This window comes from Heterocephalus glaber, unplaced genomic scaffold (assembly GCF_053883595.1).
Source record: "Heterocephalus glaber isolate CG9 unplaced genomic scaffold, H.glaber_assembly_v1.0 deba00001744, whole genome shotgun sequence".
Taxonomy (NCBI): domain Eukaryota; kingdom Metazoa; phylum Chordata; class Mammalia; order Rodentia; family Bathyergidae; genus Heterocephalus; species Heterocephalus glaber.
The window spans coordinates 2392349-2408897 of record NW_028258450.1 but is presented as its reverse complement, the minus strand read 5'-3'; the positions used below and the strand labels follow the sequence as shown (position 1 = coordinate 2408897).

General features: G+C 54.1%; 1 protein-coding gene across 4 annotated transcripts in view; it reads right to left on the bottom strand.

Annotated features, from left to right (window-relative positions):
- Positions 1-1118: 1118 nt before the first annotated feature.
- The window catches only part of Mark4 (microtubule affinity regulating kinase 4), a 27712-nt gene continuing 12281 nt past the window's right edge, over positions 1119-16549 (bottom strand). For 2 of the 4 annotated variants that reach the window (XM_004873171.4, XM_087200568.1), the window contains 9 exons: positions 13117-13236; positions 12679-12778; positions 11401-11510; positions 11147-11306; positions 9585-9802; positions 7869-7972; positions 4930-5208; positions 3754-3798; positions 1119-2374 (listed from right to left, as the gene is read on the bottom strand). In XM_004873171.4, the coding sequence (XP_004873228.1) occupies positions 2038-2374; positions 3754-3798; positions 4930-5208; positions 7869-7972; positions 9585-9802; positions 11147-11306; positions 11401-11510; positions 12679-12778; positions 13117-13236 (1473 nt within the window). In that variant the 3' untranslated portion in view covers positions 1119-2037. Of the gene's footprint in view, positions 2375-3753; positions 3799-3819; positions 4371-4700; positions 4781-4929; positions 5209-7868; positions 7973-9584; positions 9803-11146; positions 11307-11400; positions 11511-12678; positions 12779-13116; positions 13237-16549 lie in introns of those variants that run through there. The other 2 variants (XM_004873172.4, XM_021250846.2) reach the window with 2 other exon arrangements.

Here is a 16549-nt window from a genome sequence, read left to right as displayed (position 1 = left end):
CGTGGATCCCCAGTGGCCCTGGAGGAAAACCCAGGTCTCCCTCCGAGACCTCCAAGGCCCGGCTGACATCTCTGTGACCCTGTGCTCATCTTGTCATGTGCCACTTGCAGCCGGACCTGTACTCTCTCCAGCCGCTGTGTACCCTGTGCCTGCCTGGGATGCAAGTCCACATCTCTGCCCCTCCTCCAGGAAGCCCTCAGCTCTGGTCTCTCTCTGGATGGTTGTCTTGAGGACGCAGCCCCGGCCCAGGACGGTGGACGCCTTCAACTCAGCCTCTCCCTGGCACAAAACCCTCCACAGTTCCCCGGTGCCTCAGGAGAAAGCCCAGCTTGCTCACTTTGACCCCAAAAGCCCTCTGTGGACAGGCTCCACTTTCCCCCATGGAAACCTGTCTGGCTCCCATGTCCCTCCTGGCCTGGATGCCCAATTTTCCTTTGGAGAAACCTTAAATTCTGTTCTAGGTAGGGGTCTGGCCGTTCTAGTCAGTGATTGGTTCGGGGATGACCACATGACTTATCTGAGCCAATTACAGCAGGCCTCAGGACTTTGCTGCAAGTTGACAAGGAAGGTGTCTTGGAGGCAGAACCTAAACTGGAGAGAGGGGAGCGTGGCACTGAGGCCGTCATCTCTGCCACCAGGAAGAAAGCGCCTCCTGGATGAAACTACTGGAACTAACACTGATCAAGATGATGAGGGGGCCTGATGCCTGAATCCAACCATACCAGAAGCTGGGAACCCCTGGACTGTTAAGTAACATAAGCCAACACACGTTTTTTTGCTTTGCCAGTGTAGAGATTGTTAGTCTTCATACAGCATTTCTCTTGCTAATTCTCCACACATGCCCAACACAGCAGCCATGCTGAGATTACATACTGAGTTCTCTCAAGTTACACCATGCAGCCCCACTTCTGTCTGGGCTTTTGCTTTTACCCAAGCCCTGGGCAACTCCTACTCATCCTTCAAAGCCCAACTCCAGCATCAGTTCCTCTGGCACTTCTTTCCCAACCCTCCTCGTTTTTTTCTTCTGAGCTCCCTAGGACAATGGTTTCTCTAGTGCTTGTCCTCCATAGACAGAGGCTCCTTGTGTTTCCGTGTCCAGCACTGGGGTTGGCACGGAGTAGGCACTGGTCAATGACTGTTTATTGAATAAATGTACTACTAGAGTAGGAAGAGGCTAGAGTCCAGTGTAACATGGCAGCGGGAGTGGATGAATGGGCCCTGATAGAGGACCCGGGCCTGGTGGGTGAGGCCAAGTTCTGTCCGCTCTCTTCCACTTCATCCTCGACCCTCACCCCTGCCACTCCCCTCTGCAGAGGACCCGAGGCTCAGGAGCAGCAGCGCAGGCTCAAGGCCAACACCTCCTCTGCGGCCGGGCAGGAACGGAGGGCCCAGGCCAGCGCGGGGGACTCTCCTAAGTTTATCGGGAGACAGGCTGCAGGTGAGGGGCTGACAGAAGGGTGGGGTAATAACTTAAAAACCGGAGGTGACAGTGGCAGCTCCTCGGGAGACCTCTGCAGAAGGGATGGGGTGGTATTTACAAGGATTTGTACAAAGTGCCCCCTCGCCAGCCTGGGGCAGAGGAGGGGTTCGAGCATGGGAGTGGGAGGGGAAGGAATCGGCCTCTCTGACCCCCACTGTCAGCCCCCCAGTTCTCCAGCCTTTAGGCTCAGCAGCTCTCCCTGCCTCTGCCCAAGATCTAATTCTTGAGCTGTTAGGAGGGATGGAAGTTTCCTCAGTTTCCCTTCCTGCCCCTGTCCAGTCCCCAAAGTCTTCTCAGGTGCCCCATGGCAGGGTGAGGGGAGCAGAATCAGATGGAGGCTCCGGGAGGTGCCAGCTCCCACCGACAAGGGCCCTCCCCTCCCCATTCTCTCTGCCAGGAGGCCCCAGAGAGCCGCAAAGAGGGCAATCTCTGCTCCCCAATGTAACCCAGGGAAACCAAGATGGTGATATGGGAGAGAATCCCCTCCCTGTCCCCTTTTCCTCCTGCAGAAGCGAAGGGAACAGGAGAGAGAAAAAGGGACCCAGAGCCACGGAGGCTCAGAGCTCGAGGTCGTTGGAGATGCGGGTGACGAGGGTGCGGAAGGCCAGGGCAGTGCCCGCCACACGGCGGAAGAGCACACCCCGCAGGCCCGGCCGGGGCAGCTGGCAGACCTCCACTTCGAAGTGGGACAGGGGCTCAGGCCCGCCCGCACCCCCGTGCAGGCAGGCCAGCAGGAAGGGCTGTGGCTGGCGGCAGCGGCAGCGGGCGGCCACCGTGGCCTGGCGCAGAGCTGCCATCAGAGCCTCCGGAGGGCGTGAGCTGGTCAGCTTCACACTCCAGGGGAATCGGAGCAGCCGGGGGGCGGTTTCCGCTTGATCCCAAGGTAGATGGCCACTAGGCGGGAAGACAGCAGAGGTCAGGGACCGGAGGTGCGGGAAGGTGGGCGGGGAGCTGAAGGGGCCCTCGGGACAGACACCTGGCTGACCCTCAAAGCCATTCTCCCGTTGGCCTCCAGTGAGCCTCAGCTGAACATCCTCACGGCACAGCCTGCCTGGGTCCCGTGGTTTGGGTGAGAAGTTTTCCTCTATATTTGGGGGACTCATTGGAGCAGCTGAGTTTTTCCCTTCTGGTAATGAAGACCGCCTCTCCCTTGGGGGACCAGGGATTCTGTCCTAGACTCGGCACTGTCTGTTCAAAGGGGTGCCTGGGAATTTCCGGGGGCTTTCTGTCATGTCCTGGGATGGGACACGACTGCGTTTATTAATTAGTCTGGGGGCAAAGGCAGGTCAGAAATGATAAATGTTCTATAGTGTTCAGTAGAACCCTGCACAAAAAAGATCCATCCTCTTCAAAAGCCTGATTTAGGCTCTCTGTCTCCCATGGGGCTGACCCCGCCCCTCACTGCCAAGGGTGTGAATAATGACGTTGTTCTGGCCAAAGAGTGCAGTCCATTTCCCTGGCCACTGTGACTGGGTCAAGAATGAACACATGATCAGATCTAACCAATCACAGTGCTCCATCCTTCTGGCCATAGGCACTGGTTTAGAGATGAGCATGTGATTTAAGTCCAGCCAATGAGAATCATTCCTGGGAAGCTGGAGGAACTTCTAGGATGGCTCTGGTTTCTTTTTCTTTCTTTTTGTTTTTTGTTTTTGGTACACAGGGTCTTATTATGTAGTTCAGGCTGGTCTCAAACTCACAGCAATCCTCCTGCCTCAGCTTCCCAAGTGGTGGGATTACAGACATGTGCCAGCACGCCCAGCCAAGGTGTTGACTGGTTTCTACTGGGGTCTCTAAACTTACACAGTATCAAATTAAAGCAAGTCTTAGAAGAAACTACTGCACTGTCTGCTTTGGTAAATTAAGTTTTATTGGGACACAGCCACACCCATTTGTTTTTATACTGAATATGGTGGCTCTGAATGGCAGAGACTGTCTGGCTCTCAAAGCCTAAAATATTTACTGTCTGGTCTGTACTATTTGACCAGAGCAGCCAGCAGTGCTTCTGCCTTTAATGCCAGAGAGGAAAAAGGCAGCAGGGTGGTGGCAAAGAGAGGAGCTGGGCAGGTGATGGGCCAAGGCTGACGTCAAGACAGTCAGGGGAGGTGGACACAAGAGGAATCAACGCTGGTGCTCGAGGGTGGGTCATGGACCATTTTAGGAAGTTGGCCTTGGAAAATGAGACTTGGGTCCCATTTCAGAGCTAGGCTGAGTGGCAGGGGCTGCTGAGGGCAGTGGGGCACCAGGCAGTCTGGGTAGGCAGATGCACTCACCTTGTGACCTCAGGTCCCCCGATTCTCTCAGGTTCGTCTGTGACCCTAGGGCAGGGGAGGGAGCAGAGTGTCTAATGTGGGCAGAGGCCACCCTCCTCCTCACTCCCAGCCAGGCTCTGGGGAGGCTGGAGTCTGGACTCCATTCCCCCCTCCATCCCCAGAAGGGGCTCATGGTGAAATGGTTAGTGCAGGTCACAGGAGAGATAGCGAAGAATTTGGAAGATGTAAGACAGAGAAGTGGGAGCCACACCTACATACAGCAACAAAGACAGACACACAAATGTGCTCGCACACACAAAAAGCTCTAAGGTTTGCCATCACTGGCTAGGACAATGCCACATGCACAATAAGGGCCCAGTGAACACTGGTAATGGATAGAAATAATAAGTAAGCTCTTTCTGAGACAGGGTCTCACTATGTTCCAGGGTGGCCTTGAACTATGCAGCCCACACCGGCAAGGAACTCTTGGCGATCCTCCGGCCTCAGCCTCCCAGTGCTGGGATTACAGGTGTGCGCCATGTCCAGCTTATTTCTAAATGATATATTCATCAAGCACCTTTCAAGGCAGCATTCTCAGCTCGGTCCATATATCACCCCACTCAGTGCTCACAGCAACCCTGGAAGAAGGTTGTTGTAACTATCACCACTGTACCGAATAGGACGGCAAGGCTCAGAAAGGGCGAGTGACTTGTTCCAGGTCACTCAGCACAGCTGGTTTCTGGACTCCCAGCATGTGGGTGCAGGAGCTGTGCTTCTGCCACCCCAGTGTCTATAAAGTGAGAAGATAAACACCAGACCCCTCATACAGCTCTTCATCCAGGCAAGAGGCCAGGGCGTGTGTGTGAGGGGTGGCATGTGGCTCACATCCCCAGGCCCTCCATGCTTGTGAGCCCATGAACACATGCAGACAGGAAGGCAGTGACAGTGAGAGTGTGGAAGGGACTTACTGATCTTGGATCCCTGGGGCAGAGAAGCACCCGAGACACAGCGGTTAGAGTTCTGTCGTTTAGAGGGATCGAGGGTAACCCTGCAGTATGAGGAGGAGGAGGAGGAGGAGGAGGAGCAGGAGGAGGAGGAGGAGCAGGAGGAGACATCAGGGTGCAGCAGCAGAGCAGAGCAGAGGACAGGTCAGGCCATCGCCCCACCCGTCCCGGGTCCCCAGCCCCTGGCGCTTACCTTCGGGTCAGTTTGGAGGTCAGCTTGGTGAAGAGGTTGGTGGTGGTGCGTGGCCGCCCAGCGGGCAGGGGCGCAGCCTCATGGGCCAGCGTGGGAGAGGCAGGGGGCCCGTTCTGCACACCCCCGCCACCCCCGGCCCCTGCCCGCCGGTCCCGGACCTGGCCACCGTGGAAGGTGCTGCGGACGGTGGAGCCTCGGGCCAGGCGGCTCCGCTCCCCGGACGGGGGAGCCAGGCTGTGACTGGAGGGGGAGGCAGGAGGCACCCGCGGGGCGCCTGAGCTGTGGGCACAGAACAAGTGAGGGTGGGGTGCTGAGGCAGGCCCAGATCCCAGTCCCTCTGATTATTCACTGCCTTTGTCTTGAACCCTGAAACTTCCACTCAGACCCAGGCTGCCATGGACAGTTGCAGTTTGTGTCCTATAGAACCGAGCATTATTTTGTTTACTCTCCCTCCTTCTAAGTTATCTTTTCTTCAAACTGGCCCCCTCCAAACTATCCCTATTCCAACTCTCCTCTTTTTAAAAAATTTCTATTTTTCAATTTTTAATTTTTTGGAGACTGGGTCTCGCTGTGTAGTCCAGGTTAGCCTTGAACTCACTATCTAGCCCAGGCTGGTGAGGTTCCTGCCGCAGCATCCTGAGTGCTGGGATTACAGGTGTGTGCCAACATCCCTGGCATCCAACTCTCCTCTCTCTAGACTCTACAACTCAATAGTGTGACAGCCTTGCTGTTCGCAATCCAAAGTTAAGGAACCAAATCAACTTGGCAAAGACTATGGTATCTGAGCATGGGTCAGGGGTTTCCAGGGACATCCTTGCCTGACATCCAAACTCAGGGAACAAATGTGAACATCAAGGGTGCCTACACTCATTGACAACTTCTTGACAGGTGATAATAAGGAGGAAAGGACCCCCTTTCTAACTCTTTCAAGATGCTATATGAGGGTCCTTCTGTCCCAGGACTTTCTTCAAGTCCCTCTGACCCACTCAGTCCCCATAGTGAGTGGCAGACCTCCAATTTCTATCTTCCCAGGGACTCCCAGGGGCAGTCTGGATTTCAGTGAGAAAACCCAGAATCCATTCTGTTTTACTCTTGATATCCAGACCCCTAAAAGGAGCCAGGCACATGGCCTCCTAGCCAGAGACTACATTTCCCATCCTCCCTTGCACCTATGGTCAGTCATGTGACTATACTCTGGAAAATAGGAAGCATAGGTGCTTTGAACCATTTCTGGGAAACTCCTTTAAAAGAACACTGCCAGAGGCCGAGGATTTAGCTCAGTGGTTCTGCTGCCTGCCTTGCAAGCGGAAGATCCTGAGTTTGATCCCCAGTGCCCACCCCACCCAAAAAAAAAAAAACAAAATAAAAGAATGTTGCCAGGGCCAGGTATTTAGCTCAGTGGTTCCGCTGCCTGCCTTGCAAACACAAGGCCCCGAGTTCAATCCCTAGTACCAAAAAACAAACAAAAAAGTGAAATAAAAGACTCCTGCCTGCCCTCTACTCCTTTACCACTGCAGGCTGCCAAGGACACTTTGGAACTGGTGCAGTGGTCTCAGAGCCAGAACTGGACCCTTTTGTTGAGACTGGCAGGATTACCTGGGGCCCTCGGAGAAACCGACCAGTCCACCTTCACATGACTCTGTCCTAGTGGGCTAAATCTTCATTTTATCTAAGCCGCTGTACCTTAGGGTCTCTTCATTCCTCCAGCTCAATCTGTAATTGATCCAGTGTTTTCTGAGCAGAACAGGGAAACCACATATTCTAGTGGCTACAAATACTGATTCTGAGCCGGGCCGGGTGGCACATGCCTGTAACCCCAACACTGGGAGGGTGGGGCAGGAAGAGTGCGAGATTGAGCCCAGCCTGGGCAACTTAGTGACTTGCTTCAAAATTTAACTTAAAAATAAAAGGACTTGGGCCAGGGATTTAGCTCAGTGGTTTCGCTGCCTGCCTCACAAGTGCAAGGTCCCAAGTTCCATCCCCGGTACCAAAATAAATAAATAAAATAAAATAAAATAAAAGGGCTAGGGATGTAGTTAAGTGCAAAGGCTTAAGGTTCAATCCCCCATGGGGGGGCGCACCTAAAAAATTTGACTTTGGAGTAAGTTTGCAATCTTTGCTCCTTGACTCACACCTATATAGCCTTGGCCAAGTTATTCAACCTCTCTGTGCCTCATTTCCTCAGCTGAAAACTGGAGACACGAGGATGGAAAAGCAGCAAGCCAGCTAATGTACACAGGGCCCAGAGCACATGGTGAATGCTCACTGTTACTGTTTTTATTCAGTAACCACAAGAAGGTTCTCGGTCACTGAATTCCTTCTGTCTTTGGACCCCATGCCAGGTGCAGGACACCCTGATCTCTCCTGGGTCCCAAAATGGAGAATGGGTCCATTCTCCTGTCCCATTTACAAACGGGAAGACAAAGGTTCAGAGATTTGCCCATAGCCGCTTGGTAATGAGTGCACAGGCAAGACCCGGACTCAGCACAGACATGTGTCATGGAATCGAAACTGTCACCACTCCATGGCTCTCTGCCCCACCCAATCTATTAGGTGCAACCCCAGTGCCTCGGTGCCAGCCAGTACCCAGCTGGAGAAGGCGCCCTGTTGGGAGTGAAGTGCTGCACACTTGTGCTGTGCTCTGCCCTGATCCAGGCGCCTCCTGTGGCATCTCAAAGGAACCACACACACAGGCCACCATCCAGAGCCTAGCCAGCCAGAGGATGTGGGAGCCGTGACAATCTGGGGCTTCTCTCAAGTTCTAAAAATGGACCATTCAAAAATTCCTCTCAGGTTCCTGGGGCTGGTGGGTGGGCAGTGGGGCCGCCTGCTTTCCTGGGCTGACAACTCGTGCGTTCACAGGGGAGCATTTTCCAGGGGTGCTGAGAGAAGGCAGCTCAGCTCTCTCCCGCCCCCCGTCCCCTTCCCCACCTCCATACCTGTTTTCTTTGCCATTTGCCAACAGGGACGGGCGCTCGGCCCCAGGGCGCTCTGTGCAAACATAGGTGTTCCTGCGGGTCATCATGCTGGGGGGGAGGTTGTTCTGGGGAGACACAGGGTGTGTGTGTGTGTGCGTGTGTGTGTGTGTAGACGCCCTGCCCCCCGGCCCCACCTGCACCCCAGGAGTGAGTCAGGCCTGTGTGGGGCACCAGGGCAGGACGGGACATGAAAGGTTCCGGGATTCCCAGTGCCCTGGGTGGAGTTGGGAGATGGGTAGGGCACAGAGAGGGCTTCCTGGGGACCTGAGGGAAGGTGGTCAGGCACCCTTGTCCGTTTTCCTCTCCGGGCATCGCCTCCCCTTACCTGGTGCATCCAGCAAACACTTCTTGAGAATGCCCTTCCTTCAGCCACTCTGTCGTCTACCACCCCCCCCCCCCGCAGCATCCCACCTACTGTGCCCCCTCCCTGTCCCCTCCCACGGCTCCTGCAGGTGCAGCTCCAGCCCCCACCCTGCTCTGCTCATTCAGCGCTGCAGCCCCGATCACTCTGGTGCGCACACTGCCCCCAGGACCTCGAGCTTCAAGCAGAGTCAGGATCACGCAGGCTCGTGAAATGTTTCGGGAAGAGATCTCTCTTTCTATTCTCTGGGAGTTTGTCCGAGATTGGAGTTACATGGGAGAGGACCCGGGTTCTGTCCCCAGCACCGCAAAAAGACAAATTCTTTTTTCTTTTCGCGATACTAGAGTTGGAACCCAGGGGCTCAAACATGCCAGCCAAGCACTTCACCACTTGCCTGCAGCCCCAGCCCCCAGCCTTGGGATTAGTTCTTCCTTAAATGTTTGTAAGAATTCCACCAGAGGAGGGCTGGGGGTGCAGCTCAGTGGCACAGGTCTTGCCTAGTGTGTGCCGGCCCTGGGTTCCATCCCCAGCACCACAAAAAAAGAAAAAAAGCAGCTGGGTATGGTAGTGTATCCAGGAGGCTGAAGCAGATAATCCCAGCACTCAGGAGGCTGAGGCAGGAGGATGGCTGTTGAGTTGGAGGTCAATCTGGGCTACATACTGAGTTCAAGACCAACCTGAACTACATAGGGAGATTCAGACTCAAATAAGTAAATAACCAACACCCCCCCTCTCAACAACTAACACCTCAAGATTCCACAAGTAGGAACCATCTGGGGCTATAATGTTCTCTATTTTGGGTGTGTGTGCGTGTTAAAGACAGGGTCTCACTATGTAGTTCAGGCTGGTTTTGAACTCACTATGTAGCCAGGCTGGTTTAAAATTCGCAGTGATCCTCCTGCCTCAGCTTCCCGAGAGCTGGGATTACAGGTGTGTGCCACCACGCTGGCTCTTCCTGTGATTCTGAAAGCCCCTAATTCCCTGGATTAAGTCCTTCCTGCCAGTACTCCAATGCTCGGACCACACATCTTTCTGTTTCTGTCAATGAGTGCTAATTCGTTCACTAGTACCAGGCAGAAGCTCATGAACACAGAGCCTACTCAATAAATGCTTGTTGGGGCCAGGGATTTAGCTCCGTGGTTCCGTTGCCTCAAAAGTGCAAGGTCCTGAGTTCGATCCCCGTACCAATGAATGAATGAATGAATGCATGCATGGTCGCTGGATGACCAGGGATCATGGAGTTCCGAGAGGTGCTCTGGAGGACGAGATAAAGGCAGTGTCCCACGGGAGCCACACCGCCCGCCTGGGCCACTCACAGGGGTGCTGGTGCTGTCCTTCCGCCGCTCGGGGATCTCTGCCTTGTTAGGGTTGTGAGCGCTGCTGACCATGGGGCTGGAGGGGGGCAGCCCCCGGCTCCCGCTGCCTGCCGTGCTGCAGCTTGCCTTCCGGCCGGGCAGTCGCTCCTCCTTCAGCTCTGCCTCCCCCGTGCTGGTTGGGCTGCGCTTGGGGTGCAGGGGCGCTGGGGATGGGCCGCCTGGCGGAGGGAGAGGCTGTTAACAGCACAGAAGCGCGTGGGGCACCCTGGGAACTGCATGACTCCACACAGTCTCCTGGGGCCATCCTGATAATAACTCAAAATCATCTGGGCACAGAAACCCGCCCAGAAATGCCCGCCACATAAAATGCCAGGATGGGAACCTCTAGTCTGGGAGGATGGGAAGTTCACGCCCAGCCTGGGCCACTTAGCACCTTAGCAAGACCCTGTGTCAAAATAAAAATAAGGGGCTAGGGATGTAGTTCATGGATTTAGCACCCTTGAGGTCGATTTCCAGTACTGGCGGGGAAAGATTGGGAACAACTTAAATGCCCTTTAACACGGGAGTTAAATAAGCCTAAGGAATTAAATAAGCCTAGGAATTCCATCAAAGGCCACACAGTGTGAGATTCCATTTGTAGGAAATGTCCACAATAAGCACATGGGCCTTTTTTTTTTTTTTTTTTGCAGCACCAGGGATCGAACTCAGGACCTTGTGCGCTTGCCAGAGAGGTGCAGTGCCACTAAGCTAAGATAGATGAAGGACTGGAAATTGATGGCTAATGGCTGTGGCATTTCTTTTTGGGGTGATGAAAATCTAACACTGATGGCAGTAAGGGGTTCACAACTGTTACTACTGTAAAGCCACCAAATTAAACCCTTTATGTGCATCAGATGTATGGTATGTGAAGTTTATCTCAATAAAGCTGTGGAAAAGAAATAGTGGGGAGGATTAACATCAGAGAAGGAAGTGTGTAACACACCTCTCAGAAGTTTCCATGGTTAATTCATGGCAGTAGTGGGGTCATTTTCGGTAGCAGATTAGATTATCTGTTGATTGCAGAATACGGAATATAATCCACAGCCTTCTTCCATTAGGAAAGGCTTCCCCTCACTTCAGTGTAGAGAAGTGAGAGGGCAGGCTCTCAGCAGCCACTTTGTACAATGTGTTCTGTGCCCCAGTTACAGTGGGTTAATTCCAACTAGACGCTGATATCAGATTTCTACGCCTGAAAAGTAGACTAAAGTCATTTAGCCCATTTAGAGAGGTGTCTAAAACTGAGATGTAAGAAATTTGCAGAATGAAATCAAGAAAAAAGATAACAGGAGATAAGTAAGAGATAAAAGAAAAACCAGAAAAGCAGAGGGGAAGTGAGACACAGAAAGCATCTGCTCTGGCCCTGGCGGCTGTCCCAGATTCAATCCCTTACTGAGCTGCCTCCAAATCCCATGCACCATTGTGCCTCTTTGTAGGATGTTCCCTGGAAGCTGTGGTGAGCCCTGTGGGGCTGCAGCCTCTGGCACGGGAGAGCCCTGGTTAAAGCCAGGCCAGGTGACACTCACAGAAGTCGCTGTGCCTGCGCTGGCGGTGGTAGGTAGAGGACGAGCTCCGCTGCCCTTTGCCATGGCTGGTGCCTTTGCTGGAGCTTGTTCCGTTGGTGGTGTCGCTGGGCGCCCGCACCCGTGCCAGGGCCAGCCCTGGGGCACCCCGGTCCCCACCCTCCTGTGAGCAGATGACAGACGAGGCACCTTAGAGCCCTGTCCCCCAAGTTCCCCCCAGGCATCTGCCCTCCCAAGGGCCCCAGGCGCCTGCTGACCTCAGTCTTCCTGCCCAGCAGGAGGTAGGTGGCAGTCACTTCGTTGTACTTCTGGCTGGTCAAGGCCTCTTTGATTTCTTCCCGTGTGTAGCCCATCCCCACCATCACCTCTGGACAGGGGTTAGAGAGAAGTGTCAGCCTCCCAGACCCTTTCCTCTACCCAGTCTGTGTCACTTGCCAGAGTCTGCTCTTTGGCCTGTGGAGTATCCATTCTCCCTGCCAGCAACACCTCATTCACCTCGAAGGATAAATGTTCCTCATCTGCTCCACACTCCAGGGGCAGGCATATGACCCACATCTGGCCATTCAGAGTGTTTCATCCCCCCAAAGCCACACTGATTGGTTCAGAGCAGGCATATGACCCAAATCTGGCCAACTGGAGTGTTTCATCTCAGGCCACACTGATTAGTTCAAGGACAGCCAATGGCCATGACCTACTGGACTATCAGGAAAATTCCCAGAGACTGGATATTCCAATAGCCAGATTGGGCATCCAGGGTACTAGTAAGCAAATGCAGACTGTGGCAAAAGCTACATGGGAAAGCACCCTGGCTTTCGTAGTTACGTGACCAAATAAATTATCACTATTAGGTTAAATCATATGAAACTGCTGATATTGGCAATTTTTGATCTGTATTTTTACAGGTCAATTCATACGGTTTAACTTATATGGTTTTGTTTTTGGTTTGTGTGGTACCGGAGATCGAACTCGGGACCCTTGCACTTGGAGGCAGGTGTGGTGCCACTGAGCTCAGTCCCCAGCCAACTTCTATGTATTTTTGGTTCAACCTATTCCTATCAGGTGGTTTAGACCAGACTGACCTGGGTTTTCTGTTACTTGCTAAGGTAGCCAGGCTACAATGACGGCCTCAGTTTCCTCAGCAGTAGGACAAAGGGTTAATGAATGGTTTCTAAGAGGCTCTTCCGGAACTAACAGAGTGCAGCCTGACATGGTGGCAGAGGCCTGTGATCCCAGCTACCTGGGAGGCTGAGGCGGAAGGATTCCAAGTTCAAGCCCAGCCTGAACAACTTAGTGAGACTGTCTCAAAGTAAAGGAAAGCCCTGGGTTCAGTCCCCAGTACAACTCTGAGGCAGGCTCTGTGACTATTCCCATGTGACAGAGGAGGATCTAGAAGCTCAGAGGGGGGCCACTTGCTCAGGGTCACACAGCAGGAAAGTGACCATGCAGGGACCGCAGGCCAGATTCCTCACTGCTCTCCCTAGCAGCCTGGCAAGTTCCACCGAGGCACACCCAAGGACAAGGAGCCCCGACCTCACCAATTCGCTTGGTGTCCCCGAAATCCTCCTCGGGCTCTGTGTATGGCTTCAGCTCCTCACCCTCATAGCCGATGTTGATCCATTTGTCTTTCATGATTTGCTGCAGGATGGGGATCAGAGGATGGGAGTCAGAAGGAGCCAGAAACGCACAGCTCCCTGCCTCCCAGGAGGACCCCAGACGAGCTACATCCTGCCGGGCACCCCAGTGCCTCACAGCCCAGCAGGGAGGCTCCCTGCCGGCTGGCACTGCCCCGCCCCACCCTCCTCCTCTGCCTCCTGTGGGTCCCGGCACCCTGTAATCATCCCAGAGCTCATTAGCTAATTACTGCCTGGCAGGAAGTGGGTGAGGCTGCTAGGGACATGGGGAAGGGCCTGGGAGCCTCACCCCCAGCAGCTGGGCAGAGTTCAGGGGAGACAGGATGGAGGCTCCGGGCTCACCTCGAGGGTACAGCGTTTAGCTGGGTTCAGCACCAGGAATCTCCGCAGGATGCTTTCACAGTCTGTGGACATGTAGAAGGGGACCCGGTACTTCCCCCGGAGCACGCGCTCCCGAAGCTCCTGCAGGCGGGGACTGGGTCACTGGGGGAGGGACCTGGCCGGCAGCCCCTCACCACATGCACGCTGACCTCCACCCGACACAGCAACAGCTCCAGTGGGGCAGGCAAAACCTCACCTGACCTCATTTCGTCTTCTCTAAAATAGAAGCCTGGCATGGTGGCGCACACTTGTAATCTCAGTGCTCAGTAGGCTGAGGCAGGAGGATCGCTGCAAGTTCCAGGCCAGCCTGGGCTACACAGTGAGTTCAGGACCAGCCTAAACTACATAGTGAGACCCTGTCTCCAAAACCCCATAAATAAATAAATAAGAACATGTTATAGATGCAGCAACTTGGAAAGAGTTTTAAGCTCCACAGCTTTCCATTCAGAGAAATCTGAGAGGAAGCAGATCTGTGAGCCAGATGAGGAGGCGGGTGAGAGCGTGGGCACCTGGGACCTCAGTCTCTTCATCCACACCAGGGATGGCAGGTCCCACTTAACTCGCGCTGCTGGGGCACTGGAGAGCTCGTATCTGCAACAGGCTTAGCAGAACCTGGACCCAGAGCAAGCACTGTTTAAATACTAGGCTTACAGCCATGTAGCGTGGGGGCACTCGCCTGTCACTCCAGCTCTCCGGGAGGCTGAGGCAGGAGGATCAGAAGTTTGAGCCCAAACTGGGTAATTTAGCCAGACCTTGTCTCAAAATATAAAACAAACAAACAAACAACAATGGCTGGGGACACAGCTCAGTGCAAGGGCCCTGGGTGCAATTCCCAGTTCTGTCACAGACACAGCTTCTAACAGCGGAGGGGATCTTGTCCACCATGCCTAGCAGTGCCCATTTCCAAGAGCTGCGGTTCTCCTAGCACCTCTGTGTGATTATTCGAGGACCTTTTTTTTAAGCATCTTTCATGAGGAACCACTGCTGGGCTGTAAAAGTAAATGGACCCTGGGATCCAGGCCCAGCAGATCAGGACAGGCCTCACACCTGAATAAAGTGCAGGCATCGGGGGAAGAAAGCAGGTGTGGACAGAGTGGAGGTGACGGGTCCGGGTCCGCTGGGGTGGAGCCAGGTCCTGGACTGGGAGCGACCTTCTGCATGTGCCTGGGGGCACCCAGGCGGGTCTGAGACCACCGTGGTCAGGGGCTGTGAACATTTCCCATAAATACCAAGCTCATCTCCCGACCCGTACAGGGCAGCGTCCGGAGGTTTCCCATGGATCCTGGGCATTCTCAGGATACTTTCAAGTGTGGCTATGAGGCCCATTTCTCAGGTGAGGAAACCAGGGAGCAAGGAGGTGAGGCCTTTCGCCCAAGGGGATGAACAGCTGGAAAGCAGCAGGACCTGGGTTCAAACCCAGGCAGCTGGGCTGTGGGGCTGCTGCTAGGAGCACCAGAATGGCTTCGAGCATGACACTGTGGCTAGAAGCCAAGCCTGGCTGTGAGGGGAGACCCCTACCATCCCCACCTGTAAGGGACTTGTCCAAGTTCACTCAGAAAGGAAATGACAGAGCAGGAACTGCCTCCAGCTGCCCTTGCCCTGGTGTGAAGCCAGGGCGGCACGTGACAAGGGCCTGGGGTAGATTCACCCTGAACAGAGGTCTCCCGGCTCCATGCTGGAGCTCTGAATCAGTACTGTGTGACGCCCCAGCCCTAGAGCTGGGGCACGCCAGTGAGGTGGGAATCTCCGTGGGTCTCGCCCAACAGAAGCAGCTGAGGCTCGGCAAAAGTGAGCCTGACTTCCCAATTTCACTCCTCCCAAGGCACAGGGAGCAGGGCAGAGCAACCCTGCTTGGGAATCCCTTAAACACCCACCCTGTCCACCCAGGAAGGACAGCAGCAGCCCGAACTGAGGGGCACTGGGCAGGTGGTGTTTGGGACTCATCACAGCGTTCCTGAAGAAAAGACAAAACGGCGTGGGAGAGAGCAGCTAACAGTGGAATATGCCGGGAGGCCGAGGGTGGCCCAGCTGGGAGGAAAAAGCAAGCCCAGTGTTCCTGGTGTTCCTGGGACGAAAACAGAGCCTAAGCACTGGACGGGGTGGAGGCCAGGACTGCGTCAGCCCTGCACTTCCCGTGTGCCATCCACAGGAAGTGTCCAGGACTCAGGAGATAACCCGCCTGGGCGTCTGGGGACAAAGGGACACGGCGGCGTCAGTAAGGAGCCACCAGGCATCCATCAGTCAGGACGATGGAACTGAGCCTGTGGTGCATGCCTGTGATCCTGGCACTCAGGGAGGCTGAGGCAGGAGGACTGCAAGTGTCAGCCCAGCCTGGGCAACTTAGTAAGACGCCACCTCAAAATAAAAAATAAAGGGCTATGGAGGTATCTCAGTGTGAAGGCCCTGGATTATTCAATCTCCAGTGCTGAAAAAAAAAAACAATACCTCAAAAAACACAAAAGAAAAACCAAGCAAACCAAAAAGAGTGCTGCACTGCCACGTGCACGCTGAGACAGTCAGGGCGCCATGGCTGACATCAGCCTCCAAGGCTTCCTGGAAGCTTCCAGGTGCTCTGTTCTAGTCCCAATTTCTCTGTAGCTTGGCAGCGGTTCCAAATCAAAAGTTCAAAGGAAGAAAACAAGCACACTCACCCCACACTTCCCACCCACTTCCAGTGTCGGGCGAGCCAGAGCCTGACATCGTATCTACTTTGCTCATTTATTCTGTTTCTGTCCGGCTCGCTGCTGGAATGTCAGTCCGTGAGGACAGAAATTTTTCTGCTGTGCGTGCACAATTCCAGGCTTCTGAGTGTATTCTCAGAGTTGCACAATCACGGCCACAATCAATCTAAGAACATTTCCCATCAGCCTCCAGGAAACTCCGACCCCTGTAGCTGGGAATCCCTCCCCAGGCAACCACGCGCCTGTTTTGTCTCTGAGGATCTGCCTACCGGGGACATTTCAGAGCCATGAAGTCACTCTGTGGCCTGTCACTGGCTTCTGTCAATTAGCAGAACTTTTTTTTTTTCAGTACTAGAGGTTGAACCCAGGGCCTTCACACTGAGCTATACCCCAGCCCTTTCTTTACTCTTTATTTTGGAACAAAGTCTCGATAAGTGGCTACACTGTCCAACTGGGCTTGAACTTGAGATCCTCCTACCTCATCCTCCCAGAGGGCTGGGGTCACAGGCGTGCAACACCATGTGCAGTTTATTTACTTATTTATTGTTTTTTTGAGACAGTCTCACTATGCAATTCAGGCTGGCCTTTTAACTCACTATGTAGTCCAGCCTGGCTTCGAACTCATGGAGACCTTCCTGCCTCAGCCTCCCAAGTGCTGGGATTACGCCCAGGGGATAGGACACCCAAGGGGAGGGGCTGAGGCTCTCTGGTTC